The 17,006-nt window shown below is 40.4% G+C and overlaps 1 protein-coding gene across 1 annotated transcript; it reads left to right on the top strand.

The window, feature by feature from the left end:
- Positions 1-197: 197 nt before the first annotated feature.
- On the top strand, positions 198-16,731 carry LOC139449880 (ufm1-specific protease 2-like). Its single transcript, XM_071231450.1, has 14 exons — positions 198-260; positions 1,769-1,931; positions 2,390-2,487; positions 4,378-4,585; positions 6,634-6,854; positions 7,158-7,248; positions 7,979-8,130; positions 8,879-8,981; positions 9,877-10,020; positions 10,969-11,144; positions 13,171-13,269; positions 13,895-13,997; positions 15,717-15,841; positions 16,591-16,731. The coding sequence occupies exons 1-14, from the start codon at positions 222-224 to the stop codon at positions 16,675-16,677; spliced, it is 1,809 nt and encodes a 602-aa protein (XP_071087551.1). The 5' UTR covers positions 198-221; the 3' UTR covers positions 16,678-16,731.
- Positions 16,732-17,006: the final 275 nt, after the last annotated feature.

The raw sequence follows: 17,006 nt of genomic DNA, 5'->3' as shown, positions 1-17,006 counted from the left end.
CCAAATCAACACTTTATCCATTCACACAAAATAGATTGTAACCACATTTGTGATACCGGAATAGATTAAAAGGCAATTTACTAATTGGAATCAAGTATATTACCGTGTAAGAGTTTTTTTACAGTTTTCAAACTGCAACTAATGTCAGCGTTACTTCCGGTAATTCTTCTTACATATTCATACGAGAGAAAATCGCCGGAAGTACAAGTGGATTAAAAAAGATGGCTGCCTCGGTACTTGTCCAAGAGAGATTACTGAATGTAAATAACATTTTTGTCTTCTCGTGATGTCATGAAGACGTTTTAGGTTTTTAAATTGATGTTTATGTATCCTGGTATTGAAAAGGAGCTAGGAAAAGGAACTGTCTGAATGTGGTCATGTAGTTAGATAACAGTTTACTCAAAACATATGGATTGTTTTGATTTTGTGTTTTTGATCTGACAGGAAACGCAAAAGTTATCATTGTATGGTAGAAAACGAACTCGAGATAGGGGCCATTGGATGTTTCGGAAGGACGTCCACCCGTACCCCCCTTCCAAATGTTATATATGTATGCATTATCGATCAATTATATTGGATGTTTCGGAAGGACATCCGCCCGTATCCCCCCTCCAAATGTTATATATGTATGCATTATCGATCAATCCTTTTAATTATTAATATTTTTGAGTGGGGATACCAGGCGGAAGTCTTACCTTTACTTCTTTTTTGCGTATAATTGTTCATGCCACATTCAATCGGCTTGACAAGTTGTTGCTTTCAACCGCTTTGTGTTTAACTCCCAGCCTGGTTAACTAAGGCTTCAATAGTTGAAAGCAAATAAGGTTTGCTATTGTACTGTTTGTTTGTTGTTTGGTCAGGCTTGGTGTCTTGGCTGATTGTGTGTCATCTTACCAGCTCATTCATTGCTTGATTGTTGGTCACATGTCAGACAGATGCTGCCATTAGATTGGAATAATGCTGAGTGCCGAGTTAACAACAAACGAACAAATCAAACTTGTGTATAATAGGGCTGAAGGGATTATTGGTATAGAGTTGGTTGGTTGGTTTGTTGTTGAACGCCGCACACAGCAATATTCCAGCTATATGATCTGTAAAATAATCGAGTATCGACCAGACAATCCAGTGATTGACATCATGAACATCGATCCACGCAGATGGGATAGATGACATGCATCAACCAAGTCAGCAAACCTGACCACCCGATGCAGTTAGGCGCCTTTTACAACAAGCTTAGTCGCCTTTTATGGCAAGTATGAGTTGCCGATGACCTATTCTACCCCAGAATCTTGTTGTACTACACTTAACCATGTTTTCAGATTCCATTTTGTATCATTCCATGACATGCTATGCCAGTTTCTGCTATTGATATATTTATGCTTTTTTTGGTACACATGCATTATACTGGACACCTATTCGCCATGTTTGTTTGATGCTACTAATAAAGCCGCACGCGACAGCATCACTATTTAAAAAATAGGGTGATAAAACTCGAAATACCCTGCTTGCATTTGTATGGTTTAATATGATTAAACCTTGAAATTGGAGATCAAAGCGATGCATAAATGTTGAAAATGGGACATCAACATAAAAAAAGTACTCGAAATAGAAGTACGATCATGGAGTGCGACAACCTCATCAATGACATCCGTCAGAGGAATGAGCTTGTGCACATCACTTACCAAAATGGTGGAAGGTGTCCGGTACATTGCATTCCTGCCGCTTTTGTCATGTTTAGTAATATGTCTTTTTTACCCTGTATTTCAAGCTTCTACGAGGAGCATCATGGAAACACAAGGGATTTCATGGGTTTATCGTTGGACGCCAAAATGAATCTGCTGTAGAAGCTTTATTTAGTACATATTGCGGAGCAAGTGATGAAAAGGTTGTGACCGATACAACAAGACGATCACAGCAACTTCTTCCGGGAGGTAATGATGTCAGAAACATCTACGTATATACATGATCTACCTACCTTTTTCGTCGTCAAGGTACCTTATAACATGGGGGGATTTCTGAAGAATAATAGCTGCCAAGTGAATATAGAATTGCGTACACTTCTGAGTTTTCTAAGTCCAAACCTTATGACACTTTTCAGGCTGCATTGACTTGCTTGTAATATTTCATTTTCATAGTAAGATTAGTTTCATATTTGTTTAAACTAACAACATTGTTTATCATGTATAATATCTTAAACAATGGTTGTTAAACATGATAAACAAAGCAATAATATTTTAAAAAATCGTTTAAGTCTTACCAACTGTCACCATTTTAATTGCCATTAGGCAATTTTTTTTAACTTAGGGAAGGGATTGTTTTCATTTATGATATATAAGATGGTTGTGTTACTATCATCTTAGACCTATTCTCGCTGTTGTATGTTGCACAGGTCTTGAATTGTGTGGTGTGATCGTTGTGACTGATACAGAGGCTGGACCAGCCAACACAAGGGCAGCTGTCCAGGCACATATCTCCAACAAGCTCCTGGTAATGCTGCTCAGTGCTGTACTGTTGATTTGTGTCTAAAGAAATATAGACTAAAAGTTACTTCCCCCGAGTGGAGCCTCTATCTTAATGGTCTTTTGTTGTTGTTGTTTTTTATTCCATCATATTTTACATTTCAATATCATACATAGAGTGTGCATGGATTTATTGTGACATTATTGGCATGTTTGTAGCATGGACAGATCATATATCATAGTTATACAGAGTTGCCTTCTATCTTAATGCCACCTAGGTTCACTTCTCTATGGTGCCAATCACCAGAAGGATGTCATGTCAGTGTCAGAAGACATTTGTTTTTTTTTCAAATGAACGTCTAGCATTCCCTGGATTTTGTCAATGAAACAGTGATGAAGTTGATAGGATGTGATGTCATTGTTGAATCTCGTCAGTTACAGTCAGAAAAAAGTGAGTTTAGTAAATCTGACCACATGTGTAAGGTGAGAATACTGAAAACATGGACTTAGGATCTGTTCAGAGTACAGGAGGAATTTTGAGTCACAAGTGGCAGTTTGTCATGGACCAATCTCCGTATTTTTTATTGACGTTCTGAGAGTTGGAACTCCAATACAAAAACATTTAGGGGAAGCTTTAAAAATTGTACTTGTTTTTCCCTCATGTCCCAAATAACCAATGAAAGTGGAAACAACATATCGCTGTCAAACCATACCAATTTGTTGGAAGTCCGAAAGTAACCATGGTAACCGGTGACCTTAATACATCACTGGAATTCCCTTTCTGCGCATGACAGCAGTACATAAATGTTCATCTTGATTGAACTTATAAAAGAAAAAGGTGTAAAAGAAGCCATTAATTCAAATGTACAGGGAAGTAGTCAAGGTATTTGTTATGCATAGCCCAGACCCACGTCAATTCTTACACAAGTATTTCTTCACTGTGTCATCTACAGAGAGCAAGCAATCTGTCATGGCCTTTTTATTCACCACAGGCTCAGTTTCAAAAAGTCAGACATATATAATTCTACAGCTCAGTGCTAATGCTACTTTAGATAATGTACTGAATGCATGCAGTTTGCTACCCAGTTCTATACCAAAGAGTTCTTCTCACCATCAGGGGGCACGGATGGCCCAGTTGTCGAAAGCGCCGCGATTCGCTGTGCAGAGTTGCGTACCTTGGACATGCCTGAAACCTATGATTGTGGGTTTGTCAGCACCATAACCGTGCTCGTGGGTTTCACCGAAGTGGTAAACGTCTGAGACCTGCATCACTTTGGGATTTCCTTCCACATTAAGCTGACACGCTGTGATATAACTGGAATAATGTTAAAAGCGGTGTTAAACCCAACTCACTCACTCTTCTCACCATCTTGGCTGTTTCTTTATAAACATTTTGCACAATTTCTTATTGGGAGAAAAAGCCTGCAATGCTAAATACAGCATGATGATATTAGCCTCTCACTGGCAGTAAGAAGCTCATGAAATACTCAATGTCTACCTAAGGGTCTTATTGTCTAGATACGACAATAGCAGTTGCATATTGGACATTAACAGTGTTAGCCAAGGTGATTCTAGTGAGCACCATTCTATATCAGTTATTGATCAGTTGATGTAAGCTTGTGTGTGTATCTTAGAAGCATTATGAGCAATGATAAATGTAAGAGGGTTGTCCAGATGTTGTGCTAATTGCATGATCAGTTGGTCCATAGCATTACGAATCCCGGTTCACCCCGATTATGTTTCTAGGTTTGTCAGCACCATACCCATGCTCGTGGGTTTCACCGAAGTGATAAAAGTCTGAGACCTGCATGACTTTGGGCTTTCCTCCCACATTAAGCTGACACGCTCTCATATAACTGTAATACTGTTAAAAGTGGCGTTAAACCCAACTAACTCTCACACTCACTCACTCTTGCAGGAGACTCTAGGAGGAAAGCCCTTGATTGTGTGTCATGTCCAGTTGGGGTCTGGTCAACTCAGCACCAACAACTTCCTCCTGCTGGACACTGACCAGGAAGTGTTAGACTGCCAGGTCAGTCTGACCCGGGACGATGTGCTGGCCAGCAGCATGGTGTTCCGACTGCAAGCACATGTTCCCATCACAGTCTCTATAGATTCAAGCTCAAGTAAGTATCCAAGCTACTTTGTGATTGGTTACCTTGGTTACCAGAGTGAGGCTGTCATAGGTGTCATGGTTGAGGATGATTTGAATAATATGTAAGTGTATGTCAAAACAGTTTGATATTGATATTTTACAAAGAAATATCAAGTGTATTAAAACATGCTCAATTCATGCTTACTTATTTTTATTTTCATCAACTGAAACTCAAAGTTTGAAACTCAGGTGTACCAGTGTGTATATGTTTTGATACTCAGGGATATGACTTAGATAAGCTTTAGGCCAAACCTGGGTTTATCAGGCTTTAAACATCCATGACGTCAGGCGGGATGTAGGAACGAAGTTTGCCCATCCGTCCGGTTCTCAAGGGGGACAAATATTCTCAAAAGCTATTAAGTCAGACGAATGAAATTTTACACACTGATGTTACTGGTCATGATCTCAAATAAGTTCGAAAATTGGTGTCGGAATTTTTCTTTTTAGAGAGTTATGGCCCTTGATTTATAAATTTTACTTCATGTATGGTGAGTGTGTGCAATGGGGACAAGTCTTCTCAGAAACTACTGAAGTTTGCATGCTTATCTAAGAGATACTTGTCAAGACTGAGTACGAAAATTGGTCCTGTCATATTTATTTTCGAGTTATGGTCCTCGCTCGATGCTTTTCAACTTAGTGAATTTTTTTACAGTTTATATTCACTACTATATGAACAACTAAAATTCTAATGTGCCTATGGCGGGGAATAGCGATAATGCTGTTTTCTTGTTTTACAACAAGTTACAGAATTGTTGGGGAAGGGAAGTAACTCTTCCAAGCACACACTCAGGGTACTTTGAACCTACATAAGAAATACAGGCTGTTAGACTGTTACATTGCCATAAAAAGTAGAGGACCTATTTTTGTTCAATGCATATAATTCCCCATAGGGATTCCGAGTTAGAAAATGTCCTTGACAACCTATGCTTGTCGTATTTGGTGAGATAATGGATCAGGTAGTCATACTTGGTGGCTTGTCTTTCATTGTCTTTGCTCATAATATCAAACTCTGGTTTGTTGGTCCAGACTCAATTATATACAGACTGCAGCCATTTAACAGGAATATTGCTGACTGCAGTGTTCAACAAAGAAACAACGCAAATAAATAGATTATAATCTGAACACATCAGTCTGTTCTTTTCATTGTGTGGGCGGTCGGGTATCCTAGTGGTTAAAGTGTTTGCTCGTCATGCCGAAGACCCGGGTTCGATTCCCGACATGGGTACATTGTGTGAAACCCATTTCTGGTGTCCCCCGCCGTGATATTGCTGGAATATTGCTAAAAGCAGCGTAAATTCATTCATTTTTCATTGTGTAAGATAACACATGTGAGATAGAATAAGTACATAAATATACAATTTATTTTGAAAGTTTCAATTATTCTAATGTTGGTGGTGTTAGGGAAATGTACGATTATAAAGGTAATAGGAAACATGCCACATGTGAGAATCATCTACAAACCTACACATTCTACCATGGAAACAGCTTGGTTTGGATAACGTCCACCATACTTTTATGTTGTTTGTTCAGTTTTTGAGCTGTAGGTATAGTCTGCAAGGTAATTTAAGGTAACGACGTTTACTACAATATCTGAAACTCTCAACTCGAAAGGTTGCACGGGAATCATGCACGCACAAATACGGTGTTAGCTTTGGGCGTCTCAACGTGCGTGATTCCCGTGCAACCTTTCGAGTTGAGTTGATTGGTTCAACTGTGTCATATGGCCCTGTGACGCAGGGGTAGCATTATGCAGATGGCTGTTACAATGAATGCCCGTGACGAACAGGTCTGGTTGTTGATGAAAAATAGTGATAGCTAAATAGACAGATTTTTTATTCATGCACTGATTGTCTTTAAATGTAATGTATGTATGACGGTTTAATAATCTCGTACCAACTTTGACTGGAGTAGGTCCAATAGTTTTTCAGATATTGTAGTAAACGTCGGTACCTTAAATTACCTTCCAGACTATATGTCATGGTTGTACATTGAGTGAAATATAGTGTGTCTGTTCCCTAGAAGACTGGCAGCAAGCCATCAACTGTGAGATGGGTCGAGTGTGTCGCAGTCTCCAGTCTCCTGCATGCGTGTACTCCGTGAAAAACACACGGATCCTGCTCACGTCCTCGGAGGTGAAGGGTGTGTCAGGTGACCAGTCATGTGACGTCCTGTACCAACACATCGAGTCTGACGATGATGTGCCGGTGTCTCGCAGTAAGAAGAGAGGAGTAAAGGACCAGGTGTGTTGACCCGCAGTATGGATGTCCAGTCTGAATAAGTCAGACCTTGTACTCTGATACAATAACACTGCGTCAAGATCTGACCACACCTTAGGGATGGTCATTTAGTACTGGGTGGGTGGTCAGAGGTTGTTGATGCACAGAGGTACTGAAAATAATGACCCAACACAATGCTTGTTACATATTTGGCAGTTAGACCATCTCCTGTATCAACTGTGTCACTGTTTCAGGGGCCTCTATGTGTTCACCTGCATGTGATGTGCAGTTAGACCATCTCTTGTATCAACTATGCCACTGTTTCAGGGGCCTCTCGGGGTCGAGCTGCTGCTGTTGGTGAGTGAGGAGGTGGCTGGGGATGTACCATGCTGTGCACCAGTTGTTCATCATAATATAGGTGAGTTCAGCTTAAGCTGAGGAGAAATGTGAGGAATAACCTCAGATTTGTGATCATACAAAGCATCTCAAACTAGTTTAGCAGTGTGGAGATTCCTGGTTAGAAAAGACCCTAGCAGCCAATGTTGGTCATAACAGGCAACCAAATAGATCAGGTGGTCAGGCTTGGTGTCTTGGTTGATTGTGTGTCATCTTACCAGCTCATTTGTTGCTTGATTGTTGGTCACATGTCAGACAGATGCTGCCATTAGATTTGAATAATGCTGAGTGCAGATTTAACAACAAACAAACAAAATCAAACTTGTGTATAATAGGGCTGAAGGGGTTGTTGTTATAGAGGGTACTACAGAAAAGTACCATGGCCTAATTAGAATACAAAAATGATATGCCCTGAATATTTCCAAAGTGCTAGTGTTTAACAAAGCAGTCTGCAGTATTTCAGCTATATGACAACAGCATGTAAATATTCTTGTCTGGACCAGGCAATCCAGTGATTGATAGTGTGAGCAGCGATCCTCACCATCAGGTATGACGACCTGCTATGAACCAAGACACCGAGCTGGACCACTCCAACCATTTGGTCACTTCTTAAGACCAGCACAGACTCCTGGGGACCTATTCTAATCCAACCAGGGGATATTTCGAAAAACTGTCTAATAATATGTGTCTCAGTTAAAATGAACTTTGTCATAAGTGTGGATGCTATCAATTTACTTGACATTTTTTTCCAGGAGATTTCAAAGCAGTTAAGATGTTGCTGCCTCTAGATGTTTTATCAGTCATCAAGTCAGATGAAAGTATAGAAAATTTGCATGCTGCCTTCACTACAGCTGTGAAAAGCCAACTAGAATCAATGAAAGATTGTCTTTGTCAGTACAAACAGGTAAACCTTTAAAATTTCATCATTGTAAACACTGGATAATTCTAATAAAATTGGTTCCTTAGGAATATTTACCCCTTTTTAGTTGAACACAGAATGTATGGTATGCCGAGGGGAATAAGGTTGTGATAACCAAATCTTGTCAGTCCAATGTAAATAAAGGCATAATGAGAATTCTGTTATACTGCGTGTGTCTTTGTAAAAATAATGGCTGGGATAACTGCTGAAAACAGTACTCATCATACCTATTTGTAATGCGTATGCGTTTTTTTATACACGAGATGGCCAAATACCTGCCACACTGACGATTTGCAGTATGCAGGGGTTTTAGCCCCACCATCTTGCCATTGTTCCCCAACTGCAAAGCTGAGAAACTTAATCATGTTGTGATTGGATACTGCCTAGCCACAGCCAATCAAATTGCTCGGCTTAGTTAGAACTAGAAGGGAGGTAACTCTGTAGCTGTGTGCCATCTGTGTAGATAGTATTTGAAATGCAGTGTGTGCCAGTGTCATTTATGGCACAGTGATTGAAATTATTTATGTGTTTACTTAAGTGAAGTGTTAATTGCATTAAGTAATATGTTACCACTGTTATACCGAGGCTGTTGTCTCCCACAACTGCTCTTATAGCGAAATTTTTTGATATAGTGTGTGATTGTGATCTATACTTGTATCGGGAAGTAAAAACTCGCAAGCCACCGATGCACTGTGATATACGTTCTGGTGAGCAGTGGTTGCTCCTGTTGCAGGGAGAGAAGTTCCACATCCCTGAAGCCTTCCACTTCCGACCTGGTGGCGGACCCAGCTTCATCACCCATGTGTACCCCCGGACAGTGCCAGATGAAGAGATGGGTGAGATTGTCCTTCCTCTCCAACAATGCTGACAACTTTGAGGCGGTATTGTTGCTCAATACAATACAGGTGGCCCAGTCTTACAATGCGTCTTGTTTCTGCCCTTAGTAGTACCAGAATCTTCTGATTGTGGCTTCAAATCTTTGTTCATAACTATATTGGTGATCATATGTGTCGTGTTTTTGTGAGATACAAGGAGTAATTCTTTGGGTTGTATGTAACAAAATAAAAGAGTGAGTGAGTGAGTTATGTTTAACGCCGCTTTAAAAATTATTCCAGTTATATTGCGGCGTGTCAGCTTAATGTGGGAGGAAAGCCCGAAGTGATGCAGGTCTCAGACGTTTACCACTTCGGTGAAACCCACGAGCACGGGTATGGTGCTGACAAACCTAGAAACATAATCGGGGCGAACTGGGATTCAAACCCACAATCATAGGTTTCTGGCGTGCCCAAGGGACGCAACTCTGCACAGCAGGGTCTGCCATGCCCCCATAAAATATAAGAGATGCTGTAACCATGATATACTGTAAATCTCGAAATTAATTCGTCTCCAAATTAATACAACTTCTGACCCCTTGCCAAAAATGTGACTCAATATCAATGCGACTCCCCCCAAACCCATCCCCAGTGGAATGATACATATCCGTACCTTAATCAAGTCATTTGGAGACAAAAATGTGAAGTTTAGATAATGCGAACAAAGACCACTTGCATTTTTCGCATCAAATTAGGTAACGCTCGTGTTAATTTCAAGATTATAATACAGTATAAGGAAACTTGGTTTAGCTGACTGCTATGGAAATGATTGTGTAATATTTAAAAAAAGTATTACTACTGTGACATATTTTGCATTCCTCAGCGAAACCACTAATTCCAATTTCAATTATCTGTTTAGAAAGCCAGCGACGAGATCTTCATCACTTACTGATGTTGCCTGCAGACAGACCATTGTTCCGACGTGCGAACCAATACATGTTTCCCGGACAACCTACAGCAGGCGGATACTTGCTCAACCCACACACTGGCCTCCCTGCAGGAGGTAGGATCCGTTGTTAAGGGTCCTTGATTATTATGGATGATGGGTCGGTGGGGGGGAGGGAGGAGGGAGGAGGGGTGGGGCAGGGAAGGGAGGAGGTAGTTATGGATATTGAAAATGAGAGAGTGATGAGTTACTGGGCTTGGTCACGTAGTTCCGGTGCGCATGTGCGGAATAAGGGTGCGTTTGGGTGAGCTGTTTTCTCTGTTCTCCAGGAACACAGCACAAGAAGTTTCCACTACCTTTTGGGAAAAAAAGAGAGATAAGCATGAGTCAGGATAAGTATAAATGATATGTTTTACCTTAGCTGACGCTATAGGTGTAGCGTCAGGTGAGTATAAAAACATTGCATTTAATCAGGAATGCTCATTTTTACTCTGATGAATACATATGGTTTTGTCTTCACTAATTTTAGCTTCTAAATGAATTGACTTCCATGTCATGACAGTTTGTAATTCAATGCTGTCGTTATGGTGGGGTGAGGTGAAATGGGGTTGAACGTCACGTCCAAGATTATTGCACTTATATAGCAACGTGCATGTACGTGTGTGTGTTTGTGTGGCTGCTTGTACTAGTCCGAACTGATGCCGATTCATAGTGCTAGCTCACTGAGATACCATGCTGCAGTTTAACATGAATACCCCACTCAGACACAGTATACTGACTCTGAGACAACCAGTCCTTGTTTTAGCCCCTTAATGCCGAGCGCCAGACAGGGTAACAACAAGTACCATCTTTTAACGTCTTTTGGTATGATGCAGCCGGGGTTCGAACCCCGGACCTTCCGCTCTCCGGGCAGACGCTCTACCACTAGACAACGGAGGCGGTCATCAGTGGAAGGAGTTTGCTATTTGAGTTCTATTGAACGATAGAAGGTCATCAATAGCTTTTTGCCAAATTCCTGTGTTTTAATTTTTCAAATCTGAGCAGAATGCTGTGTGACTGTTTTAGGAGTTGGAACTCAGTACCTGGTGGAGGGGACATACAGCTACCATCACTACATGCAGGACCGCTTCAACGACAACCAGTGGGGATGTGCGTACCGCTCTCTCCAGACACTGGTGTCCTGGTTCCGTTTCCAAGGTTACACAGACAAATCTATCCCCACCCACAAAGAAATACAGCAGGTAGGGAACACTGTATTCAGGACTCGGTACCTCTGTATATCATTCATAAATGGAGCTCTGTTAGGTGGGGAACAGGTGGCCGGTCGTTTATGGTGCAACAATTTGCAGTGCAGAGTTGCATCCTTTAGAAACCTGAATGCATCTTCCCGAGGCAAGAGAGTTAACTGGCTTTTAAAGTCCAGTTTCCACCCTTGCCAAACTAGGCTGGAATTACTGGGCTCGATCATTGAGCCACCAGTGGCTATTATCAGTTATGTCTCTTCTAAGCCTCTCCTATGGACCAATCAGATTCCACCTCTCGTATCACTTGCATTTGCTTCAAACAAGACGATCTGATTGATAATCAAGATCTATATTGTGAGAAAACGGGTCTTACATCGCAAAGTGCATCAAAAACACGTGAGTACCTTGATTAAAAACATGAAAAGATTTGGAAAATATCTGCTGACAATGAGTTGGCGGTGCACATGCTTTGCAAATCCTACAATCAACCGAAATCTGCACGACAGTTTACGAACCGGATTTCGATTTCGGTGCGCGATTTTGATTGGACTATGCATAGACTCATTAGTCCAGCCAAAATGTAACTCCATAATACCAGCCTAGTTCGGCATGGGTGGAAACTGGACTTTTATAGTCAGTTAACTCCCTTGCCTCGGGAAGACGACCTAAATGTGGAATGATTATGTTTCTTGATTTGTGGGCACCATTCCCAAGCTCAAGGGTTTTGCCAAATTGGTGAAAGTCTAATACCTGCATTACTTCAAGCTCTCCCCAACAATAAGCGGAAATGCAGTGATATAACTTAAATACTGTTGAAAGCAGTGTCACTTGTTCACTTTAATAGAGCAAGCTGACCCTACATTATTTATGACTATGGCCCTTGTGAATCAATATTTATAGCACCATGGTTTAATATCAGAATTCAATAAGTTGATATATTTTCAATAGTCCCTATTATTTTAAGTTAATGAGGTTTCACAGTTTGACTTACTGTAAAACTGTGTACTTCCAATGAACATTCTCTCCTAGGTAAACCTATCAATATGGAGTAATTAATTTCAGGGATTGAATGATGAAGGTGCCTCAGAAACAGAGCTCCAGATAAGCTTTTGGTGTTGTGGGTATTTTACCCATGCATTTTAAAATCACTGGGTACATGTATCAGTAATTCTATCTGGGTATTCAAATTTCTGTTACCCACAAGTTTTTACACATGTGGGTATTTAAGTTACAAATTTAAAAACACTATTTCTCTAGTCCCTGCAAACTGGTGTCGTGTGGGTTCGAGAGCTTTATAGGACTCAAATACCAAGATACTTCCACAAGAAAGTGTGTTGGCAAATGATCATGATGTAACTGTCATCATGGAGTTTGGCAAGGTTGACGGAATGCCCGTTCATAATTTCAAAATAAGTTGCTGATTTGCCGATCGAATACGCAGGGTTACTTCACAATATTTTGATGATATGCACAAGTTTCATTATTGTAGCGTATCTGTAATGTTCGTTGCATATTTGATACGCTTTGATATTATTTTACTGCGTATTTCTGCATTTCTGATGCGTATTTTACGCAGATATGCAGCTTACCTGGAGCATATAGCAAAATTAGCGACCCATGAAGATCCGGGGAAGAATAGGCCTTCAGCAACCCATGATTGCTGTGAAAGGTGATTGTGCTTGTTGTAAGAGGTGACTAACAGGAATGGGTGGTCAGACTCGCTGATCTGGTTGATGCATGTCATAATATGCCAATTGCGTGGATCGATGCTCATGATGTCAGGCACTGGATTGTCTGGTCCAAATTCAATTATTTACAGACCGTCGTCATATAGCTGGAATATTGCTGAGTGCGGTGTAAAACATCGAACAAATGAAAACAAAAAATAAAAAAATGCACATTTTAGATCAAAATATTAGACAATATGGGCGTCTTGTTTTGGATGCAAAATAGGGTAACATTTCCTGCTAAGCCGTATCACAAAGGTAGTCTGATATATGTTTCATACACCCTCATGTTTCAGGCCCTGGTTGATATTGGTGACAAGGAAAAGTCATTTGTTGGGAGTCGGAAGTGGATTGGCTCACTTGAAGTTGGGTACTGTCTGGATCAGTTGATTGGGGTAGGTCATGACAGTCAGCTGTACTTGTCATGCAGTAGTATAGTTTACAACTATTCTAATAGTAGTGCAATATTTACAGTGTACTGTGTGGTATATGATTGTAGTATGGTTATTATTGAATGGTTTCAAAATCCGCCTTCGCTTGATGCAAACATCAGCAGCTCAGGGATGCAAATTGTCACTAGCCCACCACCTCGAGTAAGTCTTTTCAGCAGATTTGTGGAATTCATAAGTTTTTTGTTATGACAAGGGTCACTTTTGCGTGACATGCCATTACAATATGCAAATTGATCACATACTTCCCACGACCCCCAGTTAACTTTCTGTATTTAAAAAACCCTCAAAACATTGTTATCCCTGGATGTTAATGCTGTTTTAGAGGTTTGTTAGAGGTAGTCCTTATGTTGTCATTATTCCATGTATTCAGGCAAGTAAGTGCTTCAAGTTCTTTTGCATCCCTACAAGTAACAGCTATCACTATTTGACCTGCTCTTGCCTGTCATTTCCCCTCTTAGTACTGTTCGGAGGGAGACTGTCAGAAATTGATGGACTAAGATGATTGCAAAGTCATGATGTAACTCTCGTCACAAGCGTAATGATCTTTGTTTCTGCCCTATCATTGCAGGTCACATGCAAGATTATGAACGTTAGCAGTGGCGGGGACCTGGCTGGTAAAGGGAGAGAACTGGCATCACACTTCACTCATCAGGGCACTCCGATCATGATTGGTAGGACACTCTTCACTTTGGAAATGTAACTGTTTGATTAGGCTTGTAAAAACCCATATGGTAATTTATCATACCTCCATGTCAGAATGACGAGATCTGATTGGTCCATGTGATCTTGATAAAATACTGTGTATCCAGCCTTGGAGGGAAATGAATTTCTCAGTGGGAGAATAAATCCCTTATACCCCCACCTCAAACAAGACAGGTTGCACGTGGATTTCTGAGAGGCAGAATTAAAACCCATATACCCTGCTACGAAGCAAAAAGCTGCACGCTTTTTCTGAGTAAATGAAAGTCATGTGACATAGCACAAGTTAACTTCAGCTCGTTCAAACAGCTGTTTTTTATCAATTTTGAATTTCTTTTAATTCTTTAACATTGTTATATTAAGGCATGTCGGAAAGATAAATTTGTTGTAGCAGGATCACGAGGGGTACAAGGGGTTTTATGCTTCCTGAGTTAGGTTTTATAGCAGTCCCTTAGGCTTGTGGTATTAAGCCTAACGTGCAATGCTTAAAACCCTACATACCCCTCATGATTCTGCTACAACATATAATATACTGATCTGATTGTTGTTTAACGCCACACTCAGCAGTATTCCAGCTATATGACAGTGTCTGTAAATATTTGAGTCTGGACCAGATAATCCAGTGATTGATATCATGAACATCGCAATTGGAATCGATGTAATATACCGGTACACATATAGTATAGTCAGTACTTCATTGGTTTGTAGACCCCCTCCGTGGCCTAGTGGTAGAGTGTCCGCACGGAGAGAGGGAAGGTCCGGGGTTCGATCCCCAACCGCGTCATACCAAAAGACGTTAAAAGATGGTACTTGTTGTTACCCTGTCTTGCGCTCAGCATTAAGGGGCTAAAACAAGGACTGGTCTGCTCGGAGTCAGTATTCTTTGTCTTAGTGGGTTATTCATGTTAAACTGCAGCATGGTATCTCAGTGAGCTAGCACTATAAATTGGCATCAGTCCGGACTAGTACAAGCAGCCACACACACACACACGTTGCTATTTAAGTGCAAAAATCTTGGACGTGACGTTAAACCCCATTTCATCTCATCCCTCATTGGTTTGTATACACTAGGTTCTTACCCAGGAATATATTATGCCGCTTTGTGGCATATGTGCCAACAATTCAAGGGCCTGCCTCAATGTCAGGCAGTGATAGGGTTTGAACAATGTTCACGCAAACAGTAACAACTTAGTAGCATAGTAGCCATATGTATTCAAGGTGATGGAGGAATATGGTGTAAGCAAGACATCACTTGCTTGTCATGTAACAATTAAACCTGTTCGCAGTTCAACAATGTGGTCACATGAAAGACACACACAATATTGTAACATAAAATATTTCACCTACTACTTTTGTCTCTAACTTGTGGTCTCGTAATGATACATTTGTCACGTGTTAATAGTCCAGTGTACAGTATTTAATGAATTGAACTTGTGTTCCTCAACCACCTGATTATATTCAGTTCATTACATCCTGTACACCCTGCTACATGTGCGTTGTAAGACACCAGCTTCATACTGTTTTTCTCATTTTTATAGGATGTATCTTGGGTTGTTTTATATGTATATTCTCACTTTAATGATAAAGATTGAACAGTTGCAGGGACATTATAAGCACTTGGTGAAGAAAGTCCTTTCTGCAGTAGATGTACTGACTGTAGCATCCAATAGCTGAAAATGCTCTCTGTTCAGGTGGAGGTGTCTTGGCTCATACCATCCTGGGGGTGGACTTTGATGAAGTAACAGGCAACATTCGCTTCCTCATCCTGGACCCCCACTACACAGAGTCAGAAGACCTGAAGGTCATCTTGGATAAGGTCAGTATAGGTCGCACATGACAATTTGTGAACCCCACAAAATGTTCAGACATGCTTCTTGTGAGATGTGACAAAAGTGGTTGTCTCGATATCTGGGGTGCCATACAAAGCTATCTTAATGAGTTATGACAGTCTATTGTCAAGTCGGCAAGTTATACAGGTGATTTCAGAAATCAGTTTGTACCCCAACACTAAGGTTCAACATCAAACAGTAATGTACAGCGCTCTGTTTCACAAAGCTATCTTAGGCACACAATTTTATATTTTTTGTTTCACAGGCCAACTAAAATGCAGCCGAAAAAAAACAAAACATAAAAATATTTATTTTTATTTTGTCTCCCGGAAGTAATATAGACCATTAATAAAAAATGTAATATAGACCATTAATAAAAAATGTTATATATAAATTCTATGTGCACATCACTATCAGTGATTCAAGAAGCCAGCTGCACCTCGGCAGAATTATTTTGAAAAAAAAAAGTCATCTGCTTGCAACGAGTACTGAGAGTGAATGTTGTTGAAAACTGCATTCACCAATATTCCAGTCATGGCAGCTTGTAGGTAATCCATTCTGGGCCAGACAAACCAGTGGTAGATATCATGAGCAACCCCACACTGTTGGAATGCAATGATACACAATCAGCCAAATCATGGGAGTGTAACTACCTGTTCCATTCCAATCATCTAACCATGAGTACTGGTGGCCTGTGCCTACAAATTATTACATCATTCTGATGGTTGTGTTTCAGGGATGGTGTGGCTGGAAGGGTCCAGATTTCTGGGAGGTGAATTCTCACTACAATCTCTGTATGCCTCAGAGACCACAGCTCATATGACGTGTGGAGTACCATCTTTGTAACATAGCTGAATGTACATGTGTGTAAACATAAACTAACATATTGACAAAATATCAGTGTTGTTATTTCTTTTGTTCATGACCCTATGGTGAGCAGTTCAGTGTCCATGATGGTTTCAGTTTTCATAGATTTATTCACCTATACACCTTTTAGCAAACTTTGAACTTCCCTTCATATAAGTGTAATTTTGGATAGAAGGCTACTTGTAGTGTTGTGTTATTCAAACCAAACTAAATTCTGGTTGCAAATGAGACCAGGATATTTATCATAATACAATGGAGATATATACTGATGGTCTTCAGCAACCC

This window comes from Haliotis cracherodii, unplaced genomic scaffold, assembly GCF_022045235.1.
Source record: "Haliotis cracherodii isolate W230 unplaced genomic scaffold, xgHalCrac1.p SCAF_8, whole genome shotgun sequence".
NCBI lineage: Eukaryota > Metazoa > Mollusca > Gastropoda > Lepetellida > Haliotidae > Haliotis > Haliotis cracherodii.
The sequence above is the reverse complement of the archived record's forward strand: the minus strand, read 5'-3'. Positions and strand labels throughout refer to the sequence as shown.

What these genes read in the sequence shown, in the direction of transcription:
- LOC139449880 (XM_071231450.1), top strand. Translation starts at nt 222, where the DNA reads ATGGCTGCCTCGGTACTTGTCCAAGAGAGATTACTGAAT. An exon ending in AGAGAGGAGTAAAGGACCAG is followed by an intron (nt 6,855 to 7,157) that starts GTGTGTTGACCC and finishes CCACTGTTTCAG; the next exon opens with GGGCCTCTCGGGGTCGAGCT. An exon ending in GGGCACTCCGATCATGATTG is followed by an intron (nt 13,998 to 15,716) that starts GTAGGACACTCT and finishes CTCTCTGTTCAG; the next exon opens with GTGGAGGTGTCTTGGCTCAT.